Genomic DNA, 27,968 nt, shown 5'->3' with positions numbered 1-27,968 from the left:
CTAAAGGAAATTAATTACTCAAAACACGCATAACAATCGTGGTGGCTAGACCTTGCTTAAAATAACAAGGAACGTGGAGATCGACTTAAGATGAATGAGCCGACATAAAAAAAAAAAATGGCCACTATATATTAACCAAGATACAATTTGCTGAGATATACAGGACTCAACATAAACTACAAAATATAGTACATTGTCTCTCTATACAGCACGCTTCCGCTTTGATCGCTTGCTCCGCCTTGGACGTGGATAATTTGGTACATCTTTACCGCTACTAGGCGCGTATGCTTCTTCAAGAGCCTCCTCACCCTGTCAAAATCTCCAAGTTAGTTCTAAAGTCATGTGTTAAGAAAAAGAAAACCAGGTAAGAATGCTGTTTACAAGATAAAACTATGCACCCCAACTTCAGATCATAATTGAGTTGGAAACTGTCAAGGTTGATATTGATTCTCCATTCCAAATATAAAATAAAGCAGTTGCGTAGTGTTTTTTAGTATACGTGCCCTTATTTGTTTAGGACTATGTTCACATATGGATCAACTTTGATCTTGAAATAAAGGCACCCAGCCTGATTTTCACTTCATCGTCTCTTTGCAATGTGTATACCCTGGGGTTGTAGGATGGAGAGACAGAACTTCCTCCTCATCTGTGGTCTTCCTTTTATCAAATACTATTTAGATAATCCATAGACGTGCATGCAGGCACCAGACACAAATACAACACAGCTTGTTTTCTTTATTGTTTGGTGTTAAGCCAAAGACCAATCAATGTCAACTTCACAACAATAGCTGAAATGAAAAACTAGAGGTAGTGGAACCACCAACTGCCACCAGGATGTCAACACTATCAGCTCATGATCATGCTGCCATATGAATTCTGCATCTTCTATTCGTTGGTCCAATAAATTTTACAGATGAGCCTAAACATTCAACTCGTATGCTCTTTTTGTTTTAAAGGATAAAAATATAATTTTAAAAAAGTAGCACTCATCATAAGATATCAAAAGTGCAATCAAGATGGAGGGTTATCTGCTCGTGCATGAATATCATAACAACAGAAGACAGAGCTCTTTCGTCTTTGCTTCTTTATTTGCATTAACAGTTACTCACAAAAAGAAAACATGATATTGTTGCATAATAAAATGCTCCGGGAGGACAACAGCAACAATACTCCAACTGAATGGATAGCAAGAAATTAAAAGTTGAGTTTTACCTTATCCTTAGTCTCTTCATCTGGATCATCCTCAGAATCAGATGTCGAAGCCAGATTCTGAACATCTTCTGTTGGCAGGGCCTTGCTCAACTTTTTCTTATTTTCTCCTTCTTTTAACTGCTTAAACCTGTTGGTTGCCATTTTGCCAGTAAGAAAACTTTGAAAAAGCTTAGGATACTAATATGCATTCCGAAATGTAAAACTGACCTCTCGCCAGGCTGTACTGGCTGAGAAGCTGATCGTTTTGCACGTCCCGCTGTAATGATTCCACCAGCATTCTCAGCTACAACAGGCTTTGCACCACCTAATTTGCGTAACCATACTTGTTGAGCAGTGCTGAGAACATTGTTTGTGAACCTAACAATTGCACAATAAATTTTATGAATTAACAAACAAACAAGTTTGTTCAGAATACATAGTTTATAACGTCCATGCATAAAGCTTAAAAAGGGAGAAAAGGAAATATATCGGTCAAACACCCTATGATTTATCTTTTTCACAAAATATTTAATCCAATCAGTTCATGACATGTTAGTTGTTACGAGGGCAATCGCAAAGAACCTGCCGAGCAAAATACCATGTAGCAGACAATAAAAAATGAACTCAGAATTGAACCCAGGATGTTTGAGTCTAACTTTCATCCCAAGCCCACCGTTTGACCATTCAGATACACCCAAAAAAATCACAATGATAATAAATATATTTTATTATTTTATTAGTCCAATAGGGTGCATGTGTTCCTATAATCAATTGGATAGTTTGCTAATCTAAGTGTCAGAATCTTCTTTCTGGCATTAATTATTTATTTGAATTAAAATGAAATAACTAATGCTAGAAAGAAGATTCAGAGACACCCTATTGGACTGAGCAAACATATTTGTTATCGTTGTGAGAATTCTCAGCATAGTAGATCAAATCACAAAATTATGTGGCAGAATCAGTAGGTGCAACAAAATCATAAACGGGTCATAGGGCTAACTCAAAGTTTTATACTATTTCATATTCTTGTCGGACATACGAACTACTCTGCATGTGTCAAAAGAGTGATATTTATACAAAGAGTGGTTCAGAAAGTGGAATGCAGATTGGTTTCTTGGAAGAGGTTGTATTTGTCTAAAGGTGGTAGGCTCGCTTTGATTAAAAGTACTCTTTCTAACCTACCCACCTATTTTCTGTCCTTGTTCCCACTCCCCACAAAGGTTGCCAATTGTATTGAAAAGTTACAACGAGATTTCTTGTGAAGTGGGTTGGGGAAGAGTTCAAATTTCATCTGGTAAGCTAGTCAATTGTCTATCTTCCAATTTCTGGGGGTGGATTGGAGATTCGTAATTTGATGAAATTCAACCAAGTTTTGCTGGGTAAATGGTTGCAGCAGTAACAACACAAAAGGGGTGCCCTATGGAAGTCCATTATAGATTCACAGTTTGGGAAGCTTGGGGAGGATTAGGGCTGTAAATGAACCAGTTTGTTCGATAGTTTGCTCGGTATTTGCTTAGTTAAACTCGAATCGAACTCGACTCGTGAAAGTGAAAATAGATACCTGCTCGATTAGTAAATGACATATACTCGACTCGACTCGACTCGACTCGGCTCGGTTAAGACTCGTTAAGGCCCACTAGTTTATGCCCGAGTTGACTCGTTAGCTTGACTCGATTAATGTTCATTCATATATTGATAAATATATACATGCACTTATGTATATATACATATATATATGTATTAGCTAATAATATAAGCATAGTACTTTTATAACTAAATATATAATATGTAACCTAATTAATTACTTACGTCTTTATAAATTGAATATACTTCATAGCTATATTTTATGATTTGTACAATAATTAGTCGATAAGATTTAATAATTTCATATACTAGTACGTGGAAACCATATATGAAATAAATATATGCTATCATATTATGGGTATGTATTAATAATTTCTGTAGGCATATAATATATTGTTATCATGAATAAATATCAACTAGTTAGATATTAATTATTTATAAATTTTTAAAGTATAATAATTCAATAGAGGTTCTACTTGTTAGTTATACAAATTTTTATTTTTTATTTATCTAATTTATTAATTATTAAATCTTATTCAAAAAATAAAAAAAATAAACAATTCAAGCCGAGCACGAGCTCGAGTTGGGAATTTAGCTTACTGAGTCAAGCTCGACCAAAAAATAAATAAAAATCTCGAGCTCGAGAATATTTAGTGAAGCCAAAACTCGGCTTGGCTTGGCTTGATTACAACCCTAGGGAGGATGGTGCTCAAATAAGGTACGCAGCCCATATGGGGTGGGCTTGTGGAAATACATTGAAAAGGGTGGGAGATCTTCTGGAGACATGAACATATTGTGGTGGGACAATACTCGTGTCAGATTTTGGTACAACAAATGGTGTGGTGAACAAAGCCTCAAAGACACATTCCCTGCCATTTTTGAGCTCACACGAGCGAAGGATGCAACGATAGCTGGCCTCGTGGTCTTTTCTAGTGGCTCCCCTAAATGGAAAGTAGGTTTCATTAGGCAGCCTAAGATTGGGAGTTGGAGGCTATCATAGAGTTCTATGCGGCATTTTATTCCGTAAGCATGACCGAGGGTACCATAGATAAGATGAACTGGAGCCCTCCAAGAAAGCTAGATTCACTGTCAGATTGTTTCATCATGTTTTAACGAGCTTGGAAATGACCATATTCCCATGCAAGAGTATATGGCAGACAAAAGCTCCTTCAAAAGCAGATTTTTTTTGTTTGGACAAGATTCTTACCACAGATAACTTAAGGAAACGTTGGGTAATGGTGCAGGACGGGTATTGCATATTTAAGAAGAATGGAGAATTGATAGATCATCTACTTCTACATTGCGAGGTGGCCACGACCTGTGGGTTTTTTTTTTTTTTTTTTTCGCGGGAATTGGATTATCATGGGTCATGCCTCATAGACTTGTCGATTTCCTTGCAAGCTAGAGAGGCCTTCTACGTAATTCACAAGTGGCAGCAATCTGGAAAATGGTTCCTGGTTCCTATATGTATGTGTTGGTGCCTTTGAAGGGAGAGAAATGATGGAAGCTCTGAGGACCGTGAGAGAACAATGGATGAGCTTAAAGTTTCTTTTTTAAAACTTTGTTCTTATGAGTGGGGGCCATTGTTGTTAATGGACTTAATGTCCATGATTTTCTACTTACGGTGGTAAACCCTAGTTAGGTACTTTTCATGTATACTCCCCGTGTACTTGGGCTTTGCCTACTTTTATGATTACCTATTTAACAAAGCAATTATCAACAAAAGCATATGGAGGCAGATAATCCTGATGGGACTGATACAAAGAAATGAAAGTGCTAATGAGAAACCAACCAGTAAATGGATAATCCTGATGGGACAGACAAGGAGAAGTAACCAATCATGAGTGGAAGAAACTTGAGAACAAGAAGAGTGTTCTTTTGAGATGGATCATCAGTCTGCCAAAAAAATACAATTAAGGCTTCACGATACTTAGAAGGAAAATTTGAGAACAGAGAAATGAAAAGATTCGGGGAAGAGGCCAATGCTTTACCTGGGGAGGCTTCATGAGCTCCATCGAAACATACTGAGAAACAACAAGGAGGACAGGCAAAACAAGGTATGCTGCAGTATCATTCCAGCCCAAAGGTGGATGGCCATCCTGCACGAAGAATTATGGATTGTAAAAGCCACATCAAATGCATAAACATGCAAAAAAACTTGGGCATTGAGTGCCATACAAGTAGAAAATACAACTGGTAAATGAGGGCAGTATCCCTAACCCACTTTGTAAACTGTGGACCTAATGCTGTAGATCCTCAAAGATACGTGTGGAACACAGCTCATTCATATCCTAGGACATGCTTACCACCCATGACATGCATCTACCTAACTAAAGATGGAAGCAGACAAAACAGGAAGAAACGTCAAACTGCCAATGCAAGCCTAACCTTCCAAACTTCAGAAATGACCTATCTCTCTTCTTTTGGCTGATAAGTCTTGGTCAAGGCACACAATAGACGAGATTAAGGGTGACAAGGAAGACAGGACAGTGTGGGAAACAAGCCACAATACCAAAAGCATCCTGATGCCTGACTACTGACCAAAAATCTCTGCTTCACTACATGTTTCAGATATGAGCCCCAAATTGAGAGCTCAAGCTAACACTTCCATGATCAGTTATTAAGATAAAAACATCCATAAAAATGGAGTTTAACTTAAGAATTGCTATGAAAGATTGAATGTTAGCAATATAGTTAAAGACACTGCAATACAATTTTTAGCTCCATGAGCCATGTGAAAGTAAGTGTAATTACCACAAACGGAAAAAGCCAAGAAACGCCAGATCCACTTTGTCGAGCAGCAATTGAAGTTGGGCCACCCAAAGAGGGAATCCAAAAAAAACCTTCTGTCAACAGTCCCTTCAGATACAATTTTTACAAAAATTAGCAATGACCAACTTTTTGTGAAGGTATAAGATTTATGTCCAATAACATCACCAAAATGATACTAAGATATTAACCTCTTAATTACCTCATTTGCCACATTTGAAAGAGCTTGATATAGCCCTATCCAGACTGGTATGGTAGCCAAAGTGGGGAAACAACCTTTGCAGGAAAATCAATAAGATGTTAATATATGCATGTGTGTGTATAAGCTGATTAGCATTTTAAGGCCATCTGTGCATGACAATTAATATATTGCCATGGACAACATCAGAATTTTGAACTTTTGTCAGCCTAAAGACCAACGACCAAATGAACATATAATTGGAATAAGAATCAACAGGTTGAACTTGAGAGTATTAATTGGAACGTTAACAGATTTATAAAAAGAACACCTGCCAAAGGATTAACCCCTGCTTGCTTATATAGCCTTGATGTCTCAAGTTGTATTCTTTCCTAAACACAGAAAAAGGGGATCGAGATATCAGAAAGCACAATATTTACTAGTTTGGGGCCAAAACAAACTAAAAAGTACGAAATATTTTTGCTCAAACTGAATGTTTGGTGAGATCACATATAACCGAGATAGCGTCTCACCTGATTACCAGCATATCTTTGTTGAATGGCTTTAATCTTTGGTTGAAGGTTTTGCATAGCTAGTGTTGATTCAACCTACAAAGAGTAGTGAATGTCACGAACTAATAATACCAACACGGCCGAGGCCAGCAAATAATAACCGTACAGGCACACTGGAATCTGATGCATTTACAGTGAAAGACTCACCTGTTGCTTTGTCAAGGGAAATGTGGCAACTTTAACAATAACTGTAAGCAATATAATTGCAAATCCATACGCATATGGAACGTGCACAGCACTAATTCCATCCTTCAATACCTACAGGAGTCAACAAGCAATTCATTCAAAACTTACTTCGTATGTCTCTTGCAAATTATAACAGAAAAAAATCTAATAATTTCGCTCACCTTTTCTTGCAAAATTACACAACTACCCAAAAATAATTCATATATGTTTACCTTGAGAACAGCTTCCATGGCATCGGAGATAAACCCGAACCACCCGTTATTTTTCTGCACGGCGGCCTCAGCAGAGCTTGAGGCTGGGTCGACTGCGACCGCGGCGTCCGCGAGGGTGTAAAGTAGGCCTTCAGCCCTGTTAAGGAGAGCGGATAAATCAACCGGAGTGTGGACGGAATCGATGGGAGGGATGTCATGAAAACTGAGCTTGACTCTGGTGGTGGAGAAGAGTCGACTTCGGTGAGGGAGGGTGTGGAGGCCATGGCGAGAGAGGGACGGGAGGGACGGGCCGATGAAGGATGGGGATGAAATAACGGTATTCGCCATGGGAGAAGGGGTGATGAAACGAGCTCAGCTTCTCATGGGAGATGAGGGGATCGGCAGTGGAAGGTATAAGACCGATCGATGGTGGAGAACGTAGAATAATATAATTTCGATCGAATTATCCATATTTTGAGCAAATTCTTCGGTAAAGGTGGCAAATTCGTAAAACTAAATTAAAAAAGGGGTAAAATACAAAAATGAGTCAAATTCCCGTGTAGCTCACGACCTGCTGTACCCAATGTCCGAATTCCACGTGTGAGAGATGAGGGATTCTTTAGTCATTTTGTTAAAGAGAAATATTTGCTTAACACGCAAATCTTGTGCAAGGATTTTGCTTAATTGATAAGAGTTATTCTGGTCATTATCTTTACACCAAAGAATAAAAAATAAAAATAACTGTCTTATATATGAATGATGGATAAAATTTTTCAACTGATAAAAAACCATTATATTAATTTTATAATAAAAAGAATTACAATCTTATCACATATAAATATTTTTATGTAACATTTGTGTAGACTAGACCTTTTTTTTTATTATTTGTTGAAAGCAAGGTAAAAGAGAAATGATATTTGCAATCATAAAATGTGTAAGCGTAGCGTAAATTTTTTAAAAAATAAGTAAATATGGAATTCACATGAAAAAAAATTAATTTTTTTAATAGTAAATCTCACTATTTCTCAAAAGGATTACGAGTCACTTATGCACCACATGACTGTACATAACATTATTCAATGCTAGATAGTAGATACATGCATGGGTTGTACAAGAGTCGCGCACTCATTTTGAAAAAGAGTATAGTCCATTATTAAAAAATTAAATTTTTTCACGTGACTCTCATTTTTATTTGCTTTTTTCAAAAGTAATATGTGACGCTTACCCACTGTATAATTAGGGATGGGCAATGGGGCCCCGCCCCCTGTCCGCGAGATGCGAGGGGCGGGTGGCCCCACCGACATCTGGTACCCACACCAAGGGCAGGATGGGGTGCACTCCTGCCCTGCAAATACCTGCCCCTTACTTTTTATTATATATATAAATATACATTAGAAATTAAAAAAACATACCCTCATACATCAAAACAACGTTGTTCTGTCATTGTGCAAAACAACGTCTTTTTATGTATAGAGGTATTTTTAAACACCCTACATCAAATGTTTGATGTAGGGTTTTTAACCTAAGGGGAATCCCCCCCTCTTTTCCCGTCTGCGATTTCCTTCTTCTCTCTTGATCTTTCTCTCCCGAAGGCGGCCTTCTTCTCTCCCGATCTCTCTCCCAGTCCCTTTGGTCCTAAGCTTGAGCCTTGGGCTTGCTCTGTGAAGTCTCGACTCTTCGTCGCCTGTTGTCGTTGCCCATCGTGGTTCTCGCCGAAGGTAAGTTTTCCGATTGGGTTTTTCCATTTTCTTTTGCATTTTTTTTATTAAAATTTAAATGGATGATGAGATTGTGAATTGTGTACTGTGGAGGATGTTACTAGTGTTCATTTCAGGTTTTGATACATATATACACATACATGATATAGAGACAAACACACACATGCACAAATTACAGAATACAAATTCATGACCATTTGTGTCAAAATCAAGATTTACTTTTACTTCTCCACTTATCATTCTAAGAATCTAGTCAATCCATTTTTTTCAAACCAAAACAGATGTGGAAACTTGGATCTTCCTTAGGAAATTAGTAAAAGTTTCACCAGCTAAACTTTACTTGAAAATGCCCCTATCTAACTGAATTTTATTACTCCAAGTTAAACAAACTAGCTGGAACTTTGATTCCTCGATATCACATTTTTCAAAAGCATTTGCCTAATTTTTAAACTTTGATAAGCAAATTACAACTTCAATGTTTATTGCATAGTGTTTGCTAATACTTGGATGTTACTAGTGTCAAGTAGAAAACATACCAATATTACTAGTGTCATGTTTGCTAATACTTGAATGTTAAAACTTAATACTTGGATGTTAATTGTTTGGCACATTGCATGTTGGCATGTTTGAATGTCAATACTTAGATATTAATTGTTTGACATGTTGTCATGTTTGCTATAATTTCATATTTGTTGTTTGCTTGAGTTCATGAAAAATCCGATAGATTCTAGTGCAAGCTCCCCTATCTTTACTCCTACCCATGGCCCTACTACTACTTCTGGCCCAACACCTACCCCTATGCCTACGGAACCTTGCCCCCACCCCCAAGCCCAGCAAGAAACCTGCTTCCATAGTTTGGTTTCACTTCACCAAACAAAAGGGTGGTGACCCCAATAACTTCCAAGCAAAGTGTAACCACTGTGGTAAAATTTATGGATGCACCACTATAGGAAACATGGTACCTCATAGTTAAAGGTGTACCTAGAAGAACAATGTAAAAAAAATTCAATACTAAAATCATTACAAAAGAAGAGCCAGTCTAGAGATTGGACCTAAAAAAATGGCAGATGGGAGTAGTGGGGTTGCAACGTTAAGAGGGTATACTAAGTATAATCTCAATGAGTGTAGGAGACACCTAACTCGTATGGTCATCATGGACGAGCTACATTTTCAAGTTGTTGATGGGAAAGGGTTTTAAGCGTATTCTCGCTACTTGGAACCAACGTTTAATCTTCTTTCCTGTCACACAGTGTCAAAGGATGTAAAAAAATATTATTGGGGTCTAAAAAAGAGAAGTTGATGGGTCAATTTGCGGGTCAATTTGTTTGGCTCACCACCAATACTTAGATATCGGTCTAAAATTTTAATTATATGTCTTTGACTATGCATTTTGTTGATTTTAATTGGACATTGCACAAAAAAATTATAAAATTTTGTCAAATCACCGATCACAAAGATGAGACGATTGGGAGGGCCTTGGAGCCGTAATAAAGGATTGGAGGTTGACACGAGTTGATACAGTCATAGTTGATAATGCTTCGTCTAACAATGTCGCATTGAGACATCTTAAGACCTATCTTAGATAAGCAAATAAGACAATCATGAGTGGTGACTATTTGCATGTAAGATGTGCGGCACATATTTTAAATCTTATTGTCATTGATAGTTTGAGGGATCTTGATGACTCGATTGCTCGGGTTAGGACTCTGTGAGATCTTCTCCTTTGAGATTGGAGAAATTCAAGGTTGTTGCAAAGTCTGCGGGCCTAACATCCAAAAAGGGTTTTTATACTGATATACCTGCATGATGGAACTCAACATTTTTTATGTTGGAGGTGGCCCAAGAATATAAGTTGGCATTTGCATTATAGAGTAATGAAGACATCCAATATATAAAATATTTTGATGATCACGAAGGATTAGGGAAATCTATGGATGATGATTGGAAAGTTGTATCTATTTTCATAGATTTTTTAGGCTTTTCTACGAGATCACCACGACACTATCTAGAACTTTGTACCATACATTGCATCATTTTTGTTAGCAATTATGTAGGGTAAAAGAAGAATTATATGACACGGTCGCGGGTGTTCACATTAGGCTACAAGAGATGGCATTGATTATGAGGACGAAATACGACAAATATTTAGGAGATTTCACTAGGACTAATATTTTATTATATGTAGTTGTTGTTGTTGACTCTCGATTTAAGGTGGATGGCATGATATATGGATTGAGATTTGCGTATGGACAAGCATGGACAGAGCATATTGTAGCAAAGGTTAGGAAAACCCTTGATAGATTATTTGATGAGTTTACCGTCTTGCGGGGTGGTAATATTGCAGTACCAACATCGACCTCTCCATTAGTTCTAGAAGCCGGGGTAGAGAAAAGACGTAGATTTGACTAGGGTGAGAGGTTGGAGCATAACCCCTTTGTCTGGAGTTCTACAAAGGCTTAGTTAGAGATAGATAGATACTTGGCAACAGAGCTTCAACCATTTTCACGAGACTTTGATATATTAAGTTGGTGGAAGGTGAATGCCGTGAAATATCTCGTCCTTGGAGAGATAGTCCGCAGTATTTTGATCATCCCTATTAGTACCGTAACCTCAGAGTCAGCATTTAGCACCGGACGGCACGTATTAGATTCATTCCGGAGTTCATTAGCTCATACCATTGTGGAGGCTTTGATTTGCATGCAGAATTGGATCACGGGAACTTCAGTTCATGTTCCGAATGTTCTTAACTATGAGGTGACCGATCTTGAAGAAGAGGGTGGTGATCAGCCTGGATCTGGTAATCGTTGGACTTGAATTTCATTTTCTTATTTTAATTTATTCATTTTCATTTAATCAGTATTAATTTCAAATTTAATTTTTATAGTGACACATAAGACGGCGTCTACAACTGTCTCCGATACAGTATGACTTTATTTGTATTGGACTCACCATTGCCAATTTGACATGGTTTGCACAATATGCATGTATTTTAAATGAGGCTTGCTAGGTACAAGTGGTTTGACACACCAAACTGCTTACCAACATTCACATATCTTTTTTTATTGAAAAAATAAAAAAAAATTGAGAAAAGAATGCCTTACATTTAATATCAGTGCGCGATTTGGTGCGCGAAATCGCTTGCAAGAAGACTTTTCCATAATTTTTGTTTCATGTTTATAACTTTATAGTTTATAGTTTATAATTCTAATTTCTTTTATTTTTAACTTATTAATATTGCAAGTTTTATGATCTCGACACAATTCATCGAACTCACCACCACTCCAAATTAATCAAATTTGAAATGTTATGATTTTGTTTATTTACAATTAATTGTAATATTGCTACAATAGTTAGTAGTATAATTTCTAATATTTACTATTTTTATATGAGTTTGCAATATTGTAATAGTTTACTAGTTCTCTTAATTTGTATAATTGTAATAGCTTAGTGCCTTAAAGTTAGTGATGATTATTAGTTAATACTTAATAGTATTAGTTGAAACTTAATATATAATTATTAGTTAATAGTTTCTATCCATATAATTTATTTTTTTTTTCAATTTTGCAATATACTTATTATTGTAGTTAAATTATGGGCCCAAAAACAGGTTTGAATGTGTTTTTAGGTCATTTTGGGCCTAGAAAACATAACTGGAGCAAAGGCGGGGTTGGGGGGGGGGGGGCGAGGGGCGGACAGATGGAGGTCTACCCCCACACCCCGTGCAGCGGACCCCCATTGCATGGGGGGAGGGGCGGAGTACGGAAAAAAATCCCCACCCCCGCCCATGCGGAGAAGGGGTGGCCCCGCCTCATAGGAGGCGGGTAGCACCCCTAGTATAACTGCAAATATAATTCATCTTTCTTAATTTTGTTTATGAATGGTATTAGAGTACGTCTAAACCAAAAGTGACTAATCAATGGTGTTGGAAGATGAATGAACCACGTGGCCCATTTAATATGAAGGAAAATGATAGGATTACTATTCTCTTACTACTCATTTACTACTTTTTTTATATTTAATTTTTTTTTAATTTATTTAATGGTTGAGGAAGTGACTATTAATAAAATTATATATTTTTTTAATTTTTTCTTAATGATTAAGGATGTTAAAAAAATACTTAAAATAAAATGATAAAAAAAAAAAAAAATCAAATATATGTAAGTAGTAAATAGGTAGCAAGGGTAGTAACCCTATCACTTACCATAATATGGAAGTATTGGTAGCCTGTTGGGTTTCTTTTCTCGAATATACATGTATAGTGGGCGGACGGGTGATTACCAGGCAGGTGAGTATACCACCTGCTCGCCAGCTTTGAAAAAAAACAAATAGTTGTCCGCCCGTTGCTCAACACTCAACAGGCTGGCGGTTTGGGCGGGCAAGTTGGGTCTGGGTGCCCCGCCGCCCAGCCCTATTTATGGTTGCTAGATAATGGCACAAAAGAGAAGAAGAAAATAATTGTCGAATATTAGAAGCGAAGGTTTCCAAGTGTTTGACAAGCAATTTAAGAACTAGCCACAGAAGAATAGAAATCCATCTGAAAGACAATATAGACAAAAAGGTGCCCATTCTAACATACTATAATATGTATAAAGATGTAAATCAAGGAGATGGATGGTTGAGTTTCAATGCTGAATCAAGCAACGAAACCCATGATTCTGAACCCAAGATCTAAGACACTTTTGGAAACAAGCTTCCAAAGACAAATGGCTATAAATCCCTCATCCAGAAAAACCATGATGCAAATTGGTTTATCTAAGTAAACCTGAGCACAAAATGCTAATATAAGCACAGCAGGTCTGTTACTGTTGGACATGCTCCCCAATTTTGCTACTTTCACTCCCATAAATGGCCTGCCAAGCTCTTATAATAATCCAAAAGCTCAAATTGCAGTGCATTCACAAGTCTTTAAAAATTGAAAATCTACTAATTTTAGTAAACTAGACAGGAAAATGCAGGACCAGGGTTGTTCAATAATCACTACGCACTGCTACTCAATCTGATATCTGCATATATCCAACATGCAGTTCCAATAATGCAAGAAATAAAATAGTGAATTCCTAACACTATGCGATGCATTCATCAGCTCAGTACTTCTCCCCTTGACTCCTCTTAAATTTTGGGAAGCTAGTTGATCCTAAATTCTCAAGACCTGGTTGATTACATTTCTCCAGCTCGTTCAATAGAATAGGCTATCCAAGTTCCTCAACTCTATCCAATAGAAGCAACACAAAATTTTATGGAACAAGATCTCTAAACATGTATCTGAAATACAGAAATTTGTTCCAAAGGAAAACAAAAATGAAGTAAAATCAATATGATCTGTCAACGTTGTCGAATACTAATCAATATGTGTCAGTAAATGAAGGTTAAGGAATAAAGAAAATATTGCAAAGGTTTTCATTTTCTCACCAGTATCATTTCCAAGTAACTACTTCCATATCTTATCACCAAGGAATTATGCAAGACTCTAACGATCAAACTAAAATTCAAACTAAAACAAATTCAAGACAATAACAACACCCCACAAGTCCATCACCACAATTTTAAGCCCATCTTTTAGAAAAATTGAAAAGAACGAGAAAAGGGGCTAACAACCAAATCAAAAGAACAGGATTTGGAATGTTGTTAATCCAACTCCTTCACAACCTTAATCCCCATAGTATTGGCGGTCCCAATGATGGACTTGCAAATGGACTCCAAGGGCATGTACTGGCAATAAGGGTCAGACTGTTTCACCTTGGCAATCTCGTAGACATGCTGGAGAGTTATGGTGGAGGCGACCTCGTGGCCCGGTCGACTGCTGCCGGACTCGACCCCGGCAGCCTTCTTGATGTACCAGGTGACAGAGGGGGACTTCACGATGAACTCGAAGGTGTTGTCCTTGAAAGCGGTGATGGTAACGGCCATGGGTGTGTCGGGCTTGTACTTCTGCGTGCGGGCATTAAAGTCCTTGCAGAAGGCCATCAGGTTCAACCGGTACTGTCCCAGAGCAGGTCCCACCGGTGGTGCTGGGCGAGCCCCTCCGGCGGGCACCGTGAGACGGATCGTCGCGGCCACGGGCCGCCGGGTGAGGATCTCTTTCAGTGTCGACATGCCCTCAACGTGTTTGTGCGTGCGTGTGAAAGAGAGAGGGATCCAGGGGAAATATATACGACCTAGCGCTCGGGTAGAGGGTAGCGTCTTGCATCCAAGTCTAATAGCTCATATTGGTGATGATGCCATGATGGTCCTTCAAGGATTTCGTGACTTTAGTTTTTGACTGAATTGTAGAATTTTAGGATCTAAAATAAAAGATTAAAAAAAATTTATAAATACCTAATGTCTCATGAATTTACCCAACAATCATAAATATTATAGAATCAACTCACGCGTCTCTCTTCTACTCTAAGCTCTGGCTGAACTTTAGAGATCTCTATTGGTATTTCAATGTAATTGTTCTCAATTGTCCAAAAAGCCGAGCTGAGCTGATGAGAATACGACGAAGAACTGGAAGGAGAAATTGATAATTTAAGCCCGTTTAGATATATAAATATTCTCAATCTATTTTATTTTATTTTATTTTATCTCATCATTATAATTTTTTTAAATTTTCATATAAATATAATAAATAATTTAATTTTTTTTAATTTTAAAATAATAATAATATTATAATATAATATTATAATAATTTTTTATTTTTTATATAAAATTATTTTATCCCATCACACTCTCTAATCGCACTTTCCATGACTTGCGTTGAAACTTAAAAAAGATTGTAATCCATCTCGAGATATGGGGATCGTGTCTCACTTGTATAAATGTGAAAAAAAAAAAGAGGAAAAAAATATTTATAAATATTTTATCCATCCTATTATTAGATAACGTCACAAAGCCTATACAATAAAATTTTAAGAAAGAGAATTTGATTAAGTGCAATATTTTTCAATCTATAACTCAATTTCTAACCAAAAAGAAAAAAGAAAAGCTGACTGTCAATGTTTTGATCCAAGTGACCAATGACTCGAGAAATCTTTTTTTTTTTTTTTTTAGTAAATCTAGTGTACCGTGCAATTTTGATTATTAGGCGTATTCGTTAGTATAATTCTATATTTTTTTCTTTTTACATTTTTTAAACATCTTTAAATATTTTTAAAAAATAAAAAATATATCAATACATTAAAAATCACTTCATTAATTATTAAATAAAAAATAATTTTAAAAAAAAATAATTACATGAACAGTCAAAATAAAAGACAAAACTGGGCGGCATACTAACTTTTTTTTTTTTTGGCTAATCAAGTCTCAAGTCAATCCGTAAATCGTGAGTCAATCTTACATGACCTGATTATTAATCCGTAAATTCGTCAAATTCGAGCCAATCTGAATTAACATGAATCCGATTATAACGAATTCTAACTTTATTAATGTGCCGGGTTTGCAAGTCATGTAATAAATTAAGAAAAAATCTTCAAAGCAGTCAGTCTGCTCAAGCTCAAAAAACAACCCTCCAATGACACGTTGCCACGTCGCTACTCCATTTCTCATTCCATGGACCTATCTACAGGTAATAAGTGAAAAATCTCAAAACAAAAAACCCTTCCTCGTCTCCCTCTTCCACCGAAATCTCCTCAAGTCAAAAACCCCCTCCACTCTGATTTGCTTACCTTCTCCGCCGCGGCCTCTACGACCACCTTCTCCAAAACATTCTTGTACAGAGGAGATGGATGACTCCTGCAAGCGGAGGAGCAGCTGAGGCAAATGAAGTCCTGGAGAAAGGAGGACTCCAAGGCCAATGCCTGGGTGGTGGAGATCGTCTCGAGCCACTAGAACGCGTGGCAAGAGGAGGAAAGGCGGCTTCTTCAGGGGATCGAGGAGCTGAGCGAGACGGTGGTAGAGATGGAGAAAAGGGAGGCAAAGTATAGGGCACAGGTGGAGGAGCTAGAGAAGGAGGTGGGCGAGAGGAATGAGATGCTTAGCTTCATGTCCAGGACCAGCAAGGTTGATCATCACGAATTTAGGGAGGAAGAGGAAAATAGTTCGGTTGAAGTGAAACTTCGATACTGGAACTTCGACTAGAAACTCACGGTTCCTTCTATGTTCTGTGTTTCTTATTCGAAAGTCGCTTTTTTCTTTCTCTTTCAAAATTATGTTTCTTTTCTTTATTTATTGTTAATGGTGTTGACGGACTGGTGATGGTGTCATGTGGCAATGGGCAACGAGGAGATGGTGTTCTTCGATTTTTGAATGGGGTTCAAAATTACTGGTGGGCGATGGACTAGTGACGACGGACTGGTGATGGTGGCGTGCGGCGGTGGGCGACGGGAAGATGGTGTTCTTCGATTTCTAAATGGGAGATATGTCTCATTATTCAGTGTAATGAGTCCATTGTAATTTTTGTGAAATTACTGACGTGGCAGAATATTATTAAAAGCTGTTAAAGCCTTATTTTCAGATGGACTGCTTCAAAGCGGCTTTCATAAATTAATAGCCGTAATTTCATATGTGATTAGCTTGTTAATAGAAGCTAGCAGCCTACAATAATGTGTTGGTATTTTTTAATAATATAATTTTTAACCTTTTTTTTTCAAATGCAATAATGGTCGCATTTGAATTTGAGAGTAGTCATTAACGTGTTTTTATTTTTTTACTTTTTAAATTTTTATATCGTTAAGTGCATATTTAGAATTGTGATGGAAAATGTAACTTAACCAAAAATAATATTTATAACTATGTGAATATTTGAGATTGTGGTGGGAAATATAACTTATAGTTTTAAAGTTTATAGCTTATAATAAGTAATAAGTTCTACTATTAAAAAGTTATTTACTGTTTGGTAACCATATATTTAAAACACTTTCAAACACATTACGTTTGTTTAGAAATAAATTATCTTAAGGTAGAAATGATGATTATTTGAATTTTTAAATATTATGATCATATTCTTGGAAGTTTAAAAGTTGTAATTATCTTAAATTTATATAGGTATTTTCGTTCATTGACGGTCTTTTTAAAATTTGAATTACGATTTGCATTATCCCGAAAAATATGTTTATGCACTTTTTAACTTATTTGAGATTGAAGTGTTTTAAGCTTTGTTTGGATCTTCAACTACTCTCAACTCATCTCAATTCATCATTACAACTTTTTCAAATTCCGACACAAAATATAATAAACAATTCAACTTTTTCAAATCTCAAAATAATAATAATATTAAAAAATAATATTTTAACAATATTTTATCATCTCAACTCAACTCACTTCAACATCCAAACATACTCTTAATATGTAATGTCAAAACAACTTAATTCTTCTATTGAAGAGCTTTTAAAGGTGTTGTGAGGGGAGTAATCTCCTAGACCTGGGCTGAACTAAACGAGTCTAACCCAAGTAGCTTAGGTAACTTGGGTCAAGACTAGGCCGAAAAGGATCAGGTTGGCCCATAAGGCCCATAGTGGGAAAGGGTAGTAGATGTGCCTTGTGTGGGGCCTAGTCAGAAGTATGGTTTGCTCCTGACCACCCACAACTAAAGTGTCAAGGTCAAATCAAGGTGTCAGGAATGACCCTGACACCCAGGCAATGAAAGCAGCACAAATGTGACGCCCCAATTCCCACGTACGGAAACTCAGGAATTGTGACATTGGGATGGTAACAACACGGGTCATACATCTCAACGAAAAGTGCTCAAATGTGTGCAACATATAAAAAGTGCACAACAAAAGTCGTAACTGTTAAATAAAAGTTAGTCAACTAAGTACCAGAAATTTCAATACAGATATCCCAAAATAAAATTGTCTTTAAAAAGTTATACAGTTATCTAATATAAATATAATACAAACCAAATACATAGCCAAAAAGTGGGACACAAATCTCAATACACGAGCAAGTGATCCCAAATCACTTCTCCGACGAAGCCAAATTCTCATGCTCTTCGTCCTAATCTACATCAAAATCTGCGATACCATAAAACGGTACCGCAAGGTATCGAATACCGTGAGATTATGAATCTCAGCAAGTAATCAACCAAGCAATCCAAGAGATAAAAAATGCATTAATGTAGCCAACAAACATGAGTACATGACGAAACACAAATGTGACCCAAAACCTTATTTTCTCTGAAATTGATTATTTTCCAACGCACGCCAAAAATCCCATTTGACCAAAAACACGACATGAATAATATCCGTCATTTTATCAGAAAATGTGCTCGTAACCATTAAATCATAAACCGACAACATAATCATTTATTGGACATTGTAGGCGGGAATCATATGCAAGACTCTACCACCATCCGTACCGCATGCACCATAGGCGGGAATCACAGGTGGGAGTATACCACCATCCCTACTTACCACTATTCATATCGCGTGCACCGTAGGCAAGAATCCCAAGCGAGACTATTCCACCATGCCTACTTATCACTATCCCTACAGTTCATTTTCACACAAGAGGTACTTATCAGAGCACTGTAGGCTAGAATCACAGGCGAGACTCTACCCCCATCCCTACCGCATGTACCGTAGGCGGGAATCACAGGCGGGACTATACTACCATCTCTGCTTACCACTATCCTTACCGCGTGCACCGTAGGTGAGAATCGCAGGCGGGACTATACCAACATCCATGCTTACCACCATCCCTACAGTCTCTTTTCCTTTATTTCAAACCAGTTAATCCAATCATTTCAAACATATTCAAAATCATTTTTCACATGAAAACTCAGTATTTTAAGTATACACATGAACATGTATGCAATTATGCAAAAACCTAGTTTTCAATTACAAACATAAACATCCGTGTAAATGCATTGTATATGACACAACACAAATATTCAACAACCAGCAAATCACAACATAGTCCAATAACACAAACAATTTCATCCTCCAATCCAATTGACCGCTTTACTCCTTGGACTCAGTCCGGTACAACCAACTAATTCACAGTAAAAATGAGTTAGTGTAAAAATACATTTAAATCTCAAAAGCTCTTAAGAAAAATACTTACAGTGTTGTAATATAATTTTTGAAGGATCACAAAGATGCTAGAAGTGGCGGCACAACAATGTAATAGTGTAAAATGCATTATGGCCGTAGGTCTCAAAATGCTAGATTTTGAACGAGAACAAACGAAGACTTGAGATTACTAGGGAAGAGCTTAGGGATGTTCGTGAAGCTAATGGTGGTAGTGGTTGGCCGTGGGTGGAGGCGTGTGGGTGGTGGTTGAAATCCGTGGTGGTAGTGGCGGCACAGTGGTGGACAGCGCACAGACAGGAAGAGAGAGAAGGACTCGCGCGCAGGAGAGAAGAGAGAGAGAGGAGAAAAAGGAAATGAGGAGAAAAAGAAAAGAAGAAGAAAAGAAAAAGAGGAAAAGAAAAAAGGAAAAAAAAATGAGGAAAAGAAATGAGATACAATTCTCACATCTTAGGTCACAAAAATGATCAAACGAAAAATATTTCAAAACATCAAGTTAAATAAAATAATTTAAATGTAGTGATTAAATGAAAATAAAATAATTAAACTCAATAATAAACTAATTTAAAATAAATAGCAATTTAAATAATGAATAATAATTAATAACAAAAAAACACATTGAATTAACAATTAAAAATCTTAAAATAATATCACGTAAATTATCTAAAATTTAAAACAAAAAAGCCTATAATCTTAGTAAATGCAATAATTTACTTAGTCAAAATATACGTAAATACGGGGTATCACAACAGACAAAGGCACCGACAACTCAGGAGTAGGATGCTAGAGACAACCCTTGCACTCGAGTACCAACGATAGACTCACCTGACCATGGCCGTGCCGTATTAAATGGAAGATGGCGCCAAGCACAACATAACATGGATTGAGGTGTCAGTAGTCGTCACGATCAGGCATAGGGCCTTGCCACCTGACGAAAGGCTGACATGGAACATAGCAGGAGAGGATGTGGGTGACACCCGCACGATCCAATTGACAAGTACGGACGACACCTCTTCAAATCTCTTTGTCAAAAGATCCACTGGCCAAGTATATAAATACCCACACACACCCTCTGGGGTGCTCTCTCTGATTAAACATTTTTCTCCTACACTCGTTTTGTCACCCTCTCCTTATGAATAACTTAGGCAACAGAGGTACCACGGCGTCCCAAGCCCCCCCAATTCTCTATCTCAACAAGATCCTAACCGAGCCTAACGGTATGGAGTTGCCCAGGCAGTGAAACACGACCTCAACAGGTATTTAAACATTTTTTAAAACTCATACCACAATCCCAAAAAGACCATATAGCTTAAATAATAAGTTTTATTATTAAAAAGTTATTTTATAACTATATGTTTAATATATTTTCCAATATATTATATTTATTTAGAATATATATCTATTTATAATATAAAAAAGACTTTCTTTATTCACTTTATAGCAAAGATTGAATAAACGGAGGATAATCCCCTTAAAGAATACTCTCCTCGTAGAGATCCAAAGCACTCTTGGCAAGCACATGTGATACATTGCTTAAAGTTCAACGGACCAAGACTCATTTTCAAAAGAAAAAAAAAAAAAAAGGACCAAGGCTCCACCTGAGCGAGAGTTGCTTGATATCTTTTGATATCTTTAATCCTGCCTGTCTCCATCATTCTTCAGTACCATTGATTGCATCAACAATTGTCAAAGCATCTCCTCCCACAATTATCTCTAAACCCGATTCAGTACAAAGTAATGAAGACTTTTTCGGTTTGGATAAATCATATCATTTTATTATTATAATTTTAAAAATTTTTTAAAATAATTTAATTTTTTTCAAATCATAAAATAAAAATTATATTCTATTAATATTTTATTTAATTTTTAATAAAATATCTCATCTCATTTCATCTTATTTTATTTTATTTTATATATTTTATATGAATTAGGTAACTAAACGAATTCCTGCAACAGCTTCTCCAAGGCATGCATCTCGAAAAATTTCTCTCTGACCTCAAAGTTGAAAGGATTTTGCCATCCCAATTTCGCACTATTACTTCCATCCTCACTTTGCAATTTTCCTTATCAATCGTTGTATCCTAGTTAATTTACAAAAATATAAATGGTGATTATTTAATTTTTTTTAATAATTATGATCATATCTTTAAATTTTTAAAATTATAATTATTTTAAAATTATATAAGTCTTTTCGTTCATTCATAGTCTTTTGAAGAACTATTTTTCTTTAAACATACTTTTTAACTTATTTTAGATTAAAAAGTACTTTAATATGTAATATCTAAACAACCTAATTTTACAATTAAAGAACTTTTAAGACTATTTAATTATTGTTTAAGACTCCTAACACAACTCCAAATAAATCCTAATAATTTTATTGGTTTCGGCTGGATTTGGATATAAGTGTTTCATCTCATCTTATCATTATAATTTTTTTAAATTTTTACATAAAATATAATAAATAATTTAATTCTTTTAAATTTTAAAATAATAATAATATTAAAAAATAATATTCTAATAATATTTTATTTAATTTATAATTTTTATATCAATAGATCTCATCTCATCTCAACTCATTCCGTAAATATCACGTAAATCAAAACCCTTTACTGATTCCTACCGAGTGTTACATCTTTTGGTAGATAAAAAAAAATGATTGACCATTAGGGTCTGGACGACTGACATTAGGATTGCGACTTTTATGTCTTTTCTTTTGGTTAATGTTCCAATCTTAATTGGTTGCCTTTAAAGTTTCATTTGTTCAATATGTTTAGTGGCTGAACGTTTTTGGGTAAATGTTTTACTGTTCTTAATAGGCTTCTCAATTTTCTGAACATAATAGTTGCGTAGTTGCCTATTTTAATATTTTGCAGGTACAAGAGAGAATAAAAGAAAAAGTGTGTAGATATTTTTCGAGAATTCTTCAGACGAGAGATATGTTTTTTTTTTTTTTTTTTTTAAGTTTTGGATTCAACGACTTGTATAAGATTAATTCGAGCTATATGGCTATTGTATCTCAAAGGAAACAAATCAAGAGAAGGCCTGTTATACCGATTTATTTGAAACTTTATATTTTGTAGAGAACTTAAATCTCCTTAAAGATAGCAAGATATCTGTGTCTCAGATGAAATCAAGTCGAAATTAATTTCGTTTGAATTTTAATTTTATTGTAATTTTTATTTTATTACTATCATTGTATGGGAGAGTGTTAGCAGATGTGCCATAAACAATCATATAGTTTTCTCTTCATTTCTTCTGATAATCGCCATGATTTCAATATGTTATTAATATATTCATTCTAATTTGTTTGATCTGGTGTATCATGACTTCTTCCCCGCCCAAAGGGAATGGCCACGCTGTTCCAACTTCCAACCTAAAGCAAATAAAACTATCAACCTCTCCAATCTGTAAATCGGTGTGAGTCATATATTTTGCATACTATGATATTGAAAATTTTGATTTGCTGGAGAACTTGTTTTAAACTTTTTTTATAGCTCAAATTATGTATATATAATAGGGTGGTGTTAGAACTACCAATAGTGGTATCGAATTCGGTACTGAGGTTAAGTCTATTCATTTGGGTTGAATTTTTTTTCAGCTCGATCTGAAATTTGAGAAATCGAATTTTTTGGATTCCGATTCCTAGTTTCGATCTAGATCAAATTCGGACCAAAATTCAAATTGTCAAAACCCGTACTGCCCGATCGGATACGGGTTTGAAACCCGATCCGATACTGGATCCTTTTGAGTTGGAAGATGGGTTGAAATGAGTTGAGATAAATTGTAAATAGTAGTGAGATGAGTTATAAATAGTAATAAAATTTATGAGTTAAAATTAATAAATAATAATAAAATAAGTTAAAATGAACTGTATATACAAATCGCACAAAAATAATCGCAATCATCGAGCCAAAAAAGAAGGGAAATCGTGCGCAGAGCCCAAACTTGTTTCACAGGAATTAAAGAAAAAACAAAACATCCAGTCAAATCAGACCAACGTTGAACTTTGGAATCTCTAATAGTTCTAAACGACCTATAAATAATAATAAATATTTCAAAACTGTCACATTCGACAGTGTGGACAAGGACAAATTTCTCTTCCATATTTTTTGGGTTATTTGATTTTGAATTTATAAATGAAAAATGATTTAGACATAAATTTTTTATAACATTTTACATAATTATATTTTAAATATGAATTATTTTTATAGAACATCTTTTATTATCATTTTATAAAAATATCATATTTTATAATATTATTATACAATATATTGTATAATATATTATGTAAATATCATTACTCTTAATAAATAATTAGAATAAGGAACTTCACTGGTCGAACTATAAAAGAAAACAAAATAATAAATTACTACAAATAGAATAATAACAGTATTATATTATATAATACTATTAATATGAAGTATAGAAATGAATATTGTAGGTTTTCTACTTTTATGTTTTAAGAAAAAAAAAGTTTCAACCTGTAATCTGGAATTTGGGTTTTTAAAAATCTGGATTCATCTAAGTTCTGGACTTGATCTGACCCGGGCTCACCCGTTCCGGGTTTCAGCCTGAGTTTGAAACCCAAATTTCGGTCCAAGTGTATTCAGGTTCCCGAACCAGAACTCAGATGAACAGTTCTAACCGAGGTGTGTAAATTTATTTTTGTTTCCTGTTTTAAAATATTTTTTTATACTTTTTTTTAAAAAAAACACAATACTAAAATATAAACAAACACTAATCCTAAAAAAAAAAAGAGAAATTCGGTACACTATGTTGATGGAAATCATAGGTTGGAGTATCATTTCCTTATACAATATAAGCAGATGCACTCATCAGTATCAAATAATTCAGGTTTCCTATATAGAGTAGTGCTATATATACTTAATAAAAACTTATAAAAAACTTAATTCTCCACATGAAGGCTATTGATACGTTGAAAATTATAAAACCTGAAATTCAAAATTTTAATTTTAATAAAAACTAATAAAATAAATTTTGTAAGTAAAAGTGTAAGTACGTGAATTTTTTGACTCTCTCTGTAAGATGAGTCCTCCCTATCTCATTAGTGTGCTACACCCCTCTTAGTAGTCATTTGCTTTAGTTTCCAGAAACACAATCTTCCTTCCATCTCCACTCCCTCACATCCCTTCCCTTCCCTTCCCGAAAATCTCGTCACCTCCTACTACTCCCAATCCCTAATTCTCACCTTGCACATACTTAGACGTCTCCACCTAAAATGTCTATCAACCAATTAGAAATTGACAAACTCATTAGCCAAGCAGAGGCCCTATCATGGAACAATTTTTGTCTTGAACCAGAGCTCGGTCTAGCGAAACACTTCTCCAACCGAACCTTGATAAGTAAACTTGTATCATCAAAACCCCTAAACAAAAATACCTTTCATGTCACCATTAAAGCCGTGTGGAGTTTTGTGTTAGGGCTCATGATAGAAGACATTGAAACCAACATGTTTCTCTTTACCTTTCCATCCCAACAAGACAAAGAAAGGGTCCTAGCCAACCAGCCTTGGAACTTCAGAGGGTTTCACATGGTTCTCAAAAACTGGTCTCTAGGTATAAGCATTCACGAAGTTAAGCTTAATTCCTCTGTTTTTGGGTCCAAATTTACAGGCTCCTCTAGAGATGATCACCAACCAAAATGTTGAAAGAATAGGGAAAGTCCTAGGCAACCTTATTGAAGTGGCCAGAGCTTCAATCTTTGGAGTAGCACTGAGAAGGTTTTTTCGAATTAAGGTGGAAATTAACATTGAAAAGCCTATTCCAGAAGGTTTTGATTTAAACCATCCGAGCAGAGCGGCGAAAAAGATCCTGATAAAGTATGAGAGGATTTCTGATTTTTTCTATGGTTGTGGTTGCTTAGGGCATATCGCCCAAACTTGTCCAATCTATGCGGTTGTATAGGAAATATCCCAATATGGGCCATGGATGCGAGCAAAAAACTTAAACTATAGGCGCAACATTTGAGCACCAACAGAAATGCAGGCACAGTCAAATTAAGAAGGATAGGCACAGACATCCCAAGGCAACAACCATCTGATTAACATGCAGTGTTTAATACCATATTAGTCCACAGAGCAACGCTGCCTCCAGCTCCCAGAGCAACATTGCCTCCATTTTGCATCAAGGATCCAGGCGAAGGAAGCTCACCAGCTAAAAACTAGAAAAATCCTTTCCCAATAAATGAAAAGGGAAGATGTTCACGGATAAAGTCAACTCCTACTCCAAACTGAAAAACAGTGGCAACACAATCCACATTTGCACAGGAATTCCTTGTGCAGAATTAGGGGTGTAACGGGTCCAGTTTGGCCTAATTTTAGACAAAATTTGGGACCAAACTTGTATGTACCAATTTTGCATTTTCAAGTACCGATTATGTATCGGTTACCCCCCTAAACCGGTACTTCCGGTTTTACCGATTCCGGTCTGATTTTCTAGTTTTAATATACTATATTATAAATTATATTATATATAATAGTATATTATAATATATAATACTATAGCGATAATATATTGTAGTTTATTATAATATATATTATAATTGTATTATAGATTATAGTGATATAAGATTTTAAAATTTAATATTATATTAATTAGTAATTTATCATATAATACAAAACTATTTTATATATAATTATATATTATCTATAAAATTATATACAATATAAAAAATTATAATATATATATGAACCGGTCCATTTCGGTCCGATCCGGTTTTAGAAAAAGAAAAACGAAACTGGACCGATTTTGACCCGTTTTAAGAAAAATAAAACCGGTACCGAACTGAACCAAACTCGGTACTGGACCAAACCCACCGATTCGATCCGGTTTAACGATTTTTTTTACACCCCTATGCAGAATCATGGAGAACCATTGTTGGAAGCAAAACACCAATGGCGGTCGAAACTCCAACTTAAAACACAAGGGCGTGTAAAGATGAACAGTGGGCCAAGACACAACCTACCGCCTCATTTAATATCAACAGCCCCAATCTCCTTTCCTCTAACGGATATTCAACCTTGAGCCCTTTACTTGCAATTAATCTAAATGCATTTAGCCCTCTAAAAACCCATAGTGCACAACAGGATCTCTGCTCATTTAATCTCAACCAAAACTCATCAAACATTATGTGAGATCCCTAGTTTTTATGTGTTTTATTTTTCCTAGTATTTATTTATTTCTGATTATTTAATTGTGTTATTTTATTTGTTTATTTATGTTATTTGTTATTTTATTTTATTTGTGATATTTTATTTATGTTATTTTAAATATGTGTATTTTCAGTTTGGGCTTTTGTTTTTATTTTTTTTGGTGGGCTGGGTGTGTGTGTTTATTTGTGTTGTGTGATTTTTGGTTATGGGCCGTGGGTGTGTGTGTTGTGTTAGACCCAGCCTGATTGAAGCTTAGCCCAGCCCGTGTAAGCCCAGCCCAGCAGGGCCCAACCCGTGCGGTTTAGCCCAGCCCCTCCCCTTAGTCGAACGGCGCCGTTTTGGGATAGAACCCCTTAGGGTTTCATCTCTTTTCCCCTGTGCCGACCCTCTCTTCTTCCTCCTTCTTCTTTTCTTCTTCATTCTTCTACCAGTTTCCAGCTTCTTCATGAACCAGCTGTTGCCATTGCCACCTCCTCCTTCCATTGTTCTACTCGGTGTTGTTCGACTGGGTATTTTCGAAGAGCTGCTGTCCAGCCATCGCTCCACGCGGCTCCCTTTCCACCTCGAGCTTCCTAGCTTGCCTCCATGTCCTTCGGCAACGCCTTCCCGCATCTGCTGTCAAGCCATCACTCCACCTCACGACCTTCACTGCCACGCACAGCTCACTGTCGTTTTTTCTTCTTCCACCCGTGCGACACGCAGCCCCTCCAACCGCCATGCTTGGCCTATAAAAAGGCCACGGGTTCCACTATGAATTTCTCTTAGTTCCTCTTCCACTCTCTTTCATTTAAGTTGCTTGCATCTTTTGGAGTTTTGAGTTTTGATTCTTTTTGTTGGTAAATCCGAGAGCTTGGGAATTTTTGCCGAGCTCTGTTTGGTTCTAAATTTGTAAAAGTTCTATTGGTTTCTTGGGGAAATTTTGACTTGCCGTGTGTTCAACTTGTATTTTTGGCTCAACCCGTGAGTTGAGAGGCCTTTTGGCACTGTTGCCACCGTTGTGCCGCTACCTTGAGTAACGTCATTTCGAGTGATCTTTCAGAATTTCCTAACTTTGTGTGTATGTAATTTTTCAGTTTTAATTATATTGTTGTAAATTGTAACTGTTGGTATGTTGGAAAATGGGCCTTGGGTCGTTAAAATATTTGATTTGTGTTTATGGATGGATTTGGTGTTGGGCTTTGGGCCGGATTGGAGGCGGGATTTTTGCTTGTAATTGTGAAATTGTGTACTTGTAAAATGGAGGACCATTTTAGAGTTATTTAAATGTGTTTTCTAATTAATTGTTGAAATGTATATTTATCGTTTTATTAAAACTGTGTTGTGATGTCACGTGATCTGTTTGCAACTGTGATTGAATATGTGGGTGCGTGTGTATCACGACTCCAAGCCTAGATGAGACATTATCACGGTGGAGCTCCTCTGGTCACTTGGGAGCGTAACAGACTGACATGACGTCCCCTGA

The 27,968-nt window shown here is 36.0% G+C and overlaps 2 protein-coding genes and 1 long non-coding RNA gene across 3 annotated transcripts; 1 reads left to right on the top strand and 2 right to left on the bottom strand.

The window, feature by feature from the left end:
• Positions 1 to 109: 109 nt before the first annotated feature.
• On the bottom strand, positions 110 to 7,126 carry LOC121239182 (inner membrane protein PPF-1, chloroplastic-like). Its single transcript, XM_041136339.1, has 11 exons — positions 6,693 to 7,126; positions 6,442 to 6,552; positions 6,256 to 6,330; positions 6,054 to 6,114; positions 5,747 to 5,820; positions 5,530 to 5,634; positions 4,767 to 4,874; positions 4,568 to 4,671; positions 1,420 to 1,569; positions 1,213 to 1,339; positions 110 to 309 (listed from the first exon to the last, which is right to left on the bottom strand). Exons 1-11 carry the CDS (start codon positions 7,017 to 7,019, stop codon positions 202 to 204), a joined length of 1,350 nt encoding a protein of 449 aa, XP_040992273.1. The 5' UTR covers positions 7,020 to 7,126; the 3' UTR covers positions 110 to 201.
• LOC121239184 lies at positions 4,237 to 27,968 on the top strand. The gene is made up of 3 exons (XR_005935255.1): positions 4,237 to 4,248; positions 4,541 to 4,548; positions 27,762 to 27,968. It is a non-coding gene; the product is annotated as an uncharacterized LOC121239184 (long non-coding RNA).
• Positions 13,764 to 14,670, bottom strand: LOC121239183 (54S ribosomal protein L19, mitochondrial). Its single transcript, XM_041136340.1, has one exon. The coding sequence runs from the start codon at positions 14,480 to 14,482 to the stop codon at positions 14,015 to 14,017; it is 468 nt and encodes a 155-aa protein (XP_040992274.1). The 5' UTR covers positions 14,483 to 14,670; the 3' UTR covers positions 13,764 to 14,014.

Source organism: Juglans microcarpa x Juglans regia, chromosome 7D (genome assembly GCF_004785595.1).
Source record: "Juglans microcarpa x Juglans regia isolate MS1-56 chromosome 7D, Jm3101_v1.0, whole genome shotgun sequence".
NCBI classification, from domain to species: domain Eukaryota; kingdom Viridiplantae; phylum Streptophyta; class Magnoliopsida; order Fagales; family Juglandaceae; genus Juglans; species Juglans microcarpa x Juglans regia.
Note: the sequence above shows the minus strand (reverse complement) of the source record. Positions and strands in the feature narration are given on the sequence as shown.

What these genes read in the sequence shown, in the direction of transcription:
- LOC121239182 (XM_041136339.1), bottom strand. Translation starts at nt 7,019, where the DNA reads ATGGCGAATACCGTTATTTCATCCCCATCCTTCATCGGCCCGTCCCTC. An exon ending in CCATGGAAGCTGTTCTCAAG is followed by an intron (nt 6,553 to 6,692) that starts GTAAACATATAT and finishes TGACTCCTGTAG; the next exon opens with GTATTGAAGGATGGAATTAG. An exon ending in CTTGGCTTTTTCCGTTTGTG is followed by an intron (nt 4,875 to 5,529) that starts GTAATTACACTT and finishes TTCTTCGTGCAG; the next exon opens with GATGGCCATCCACCTTTGGG.
- LOC121239183 (XM_041136340.1), bottom strand. Translation starts at nt 14,482, where the DNA reads ATGTCGACACTGAAAGAGATCCTCACCCGGCGGCCCGTGGCCGCGACG.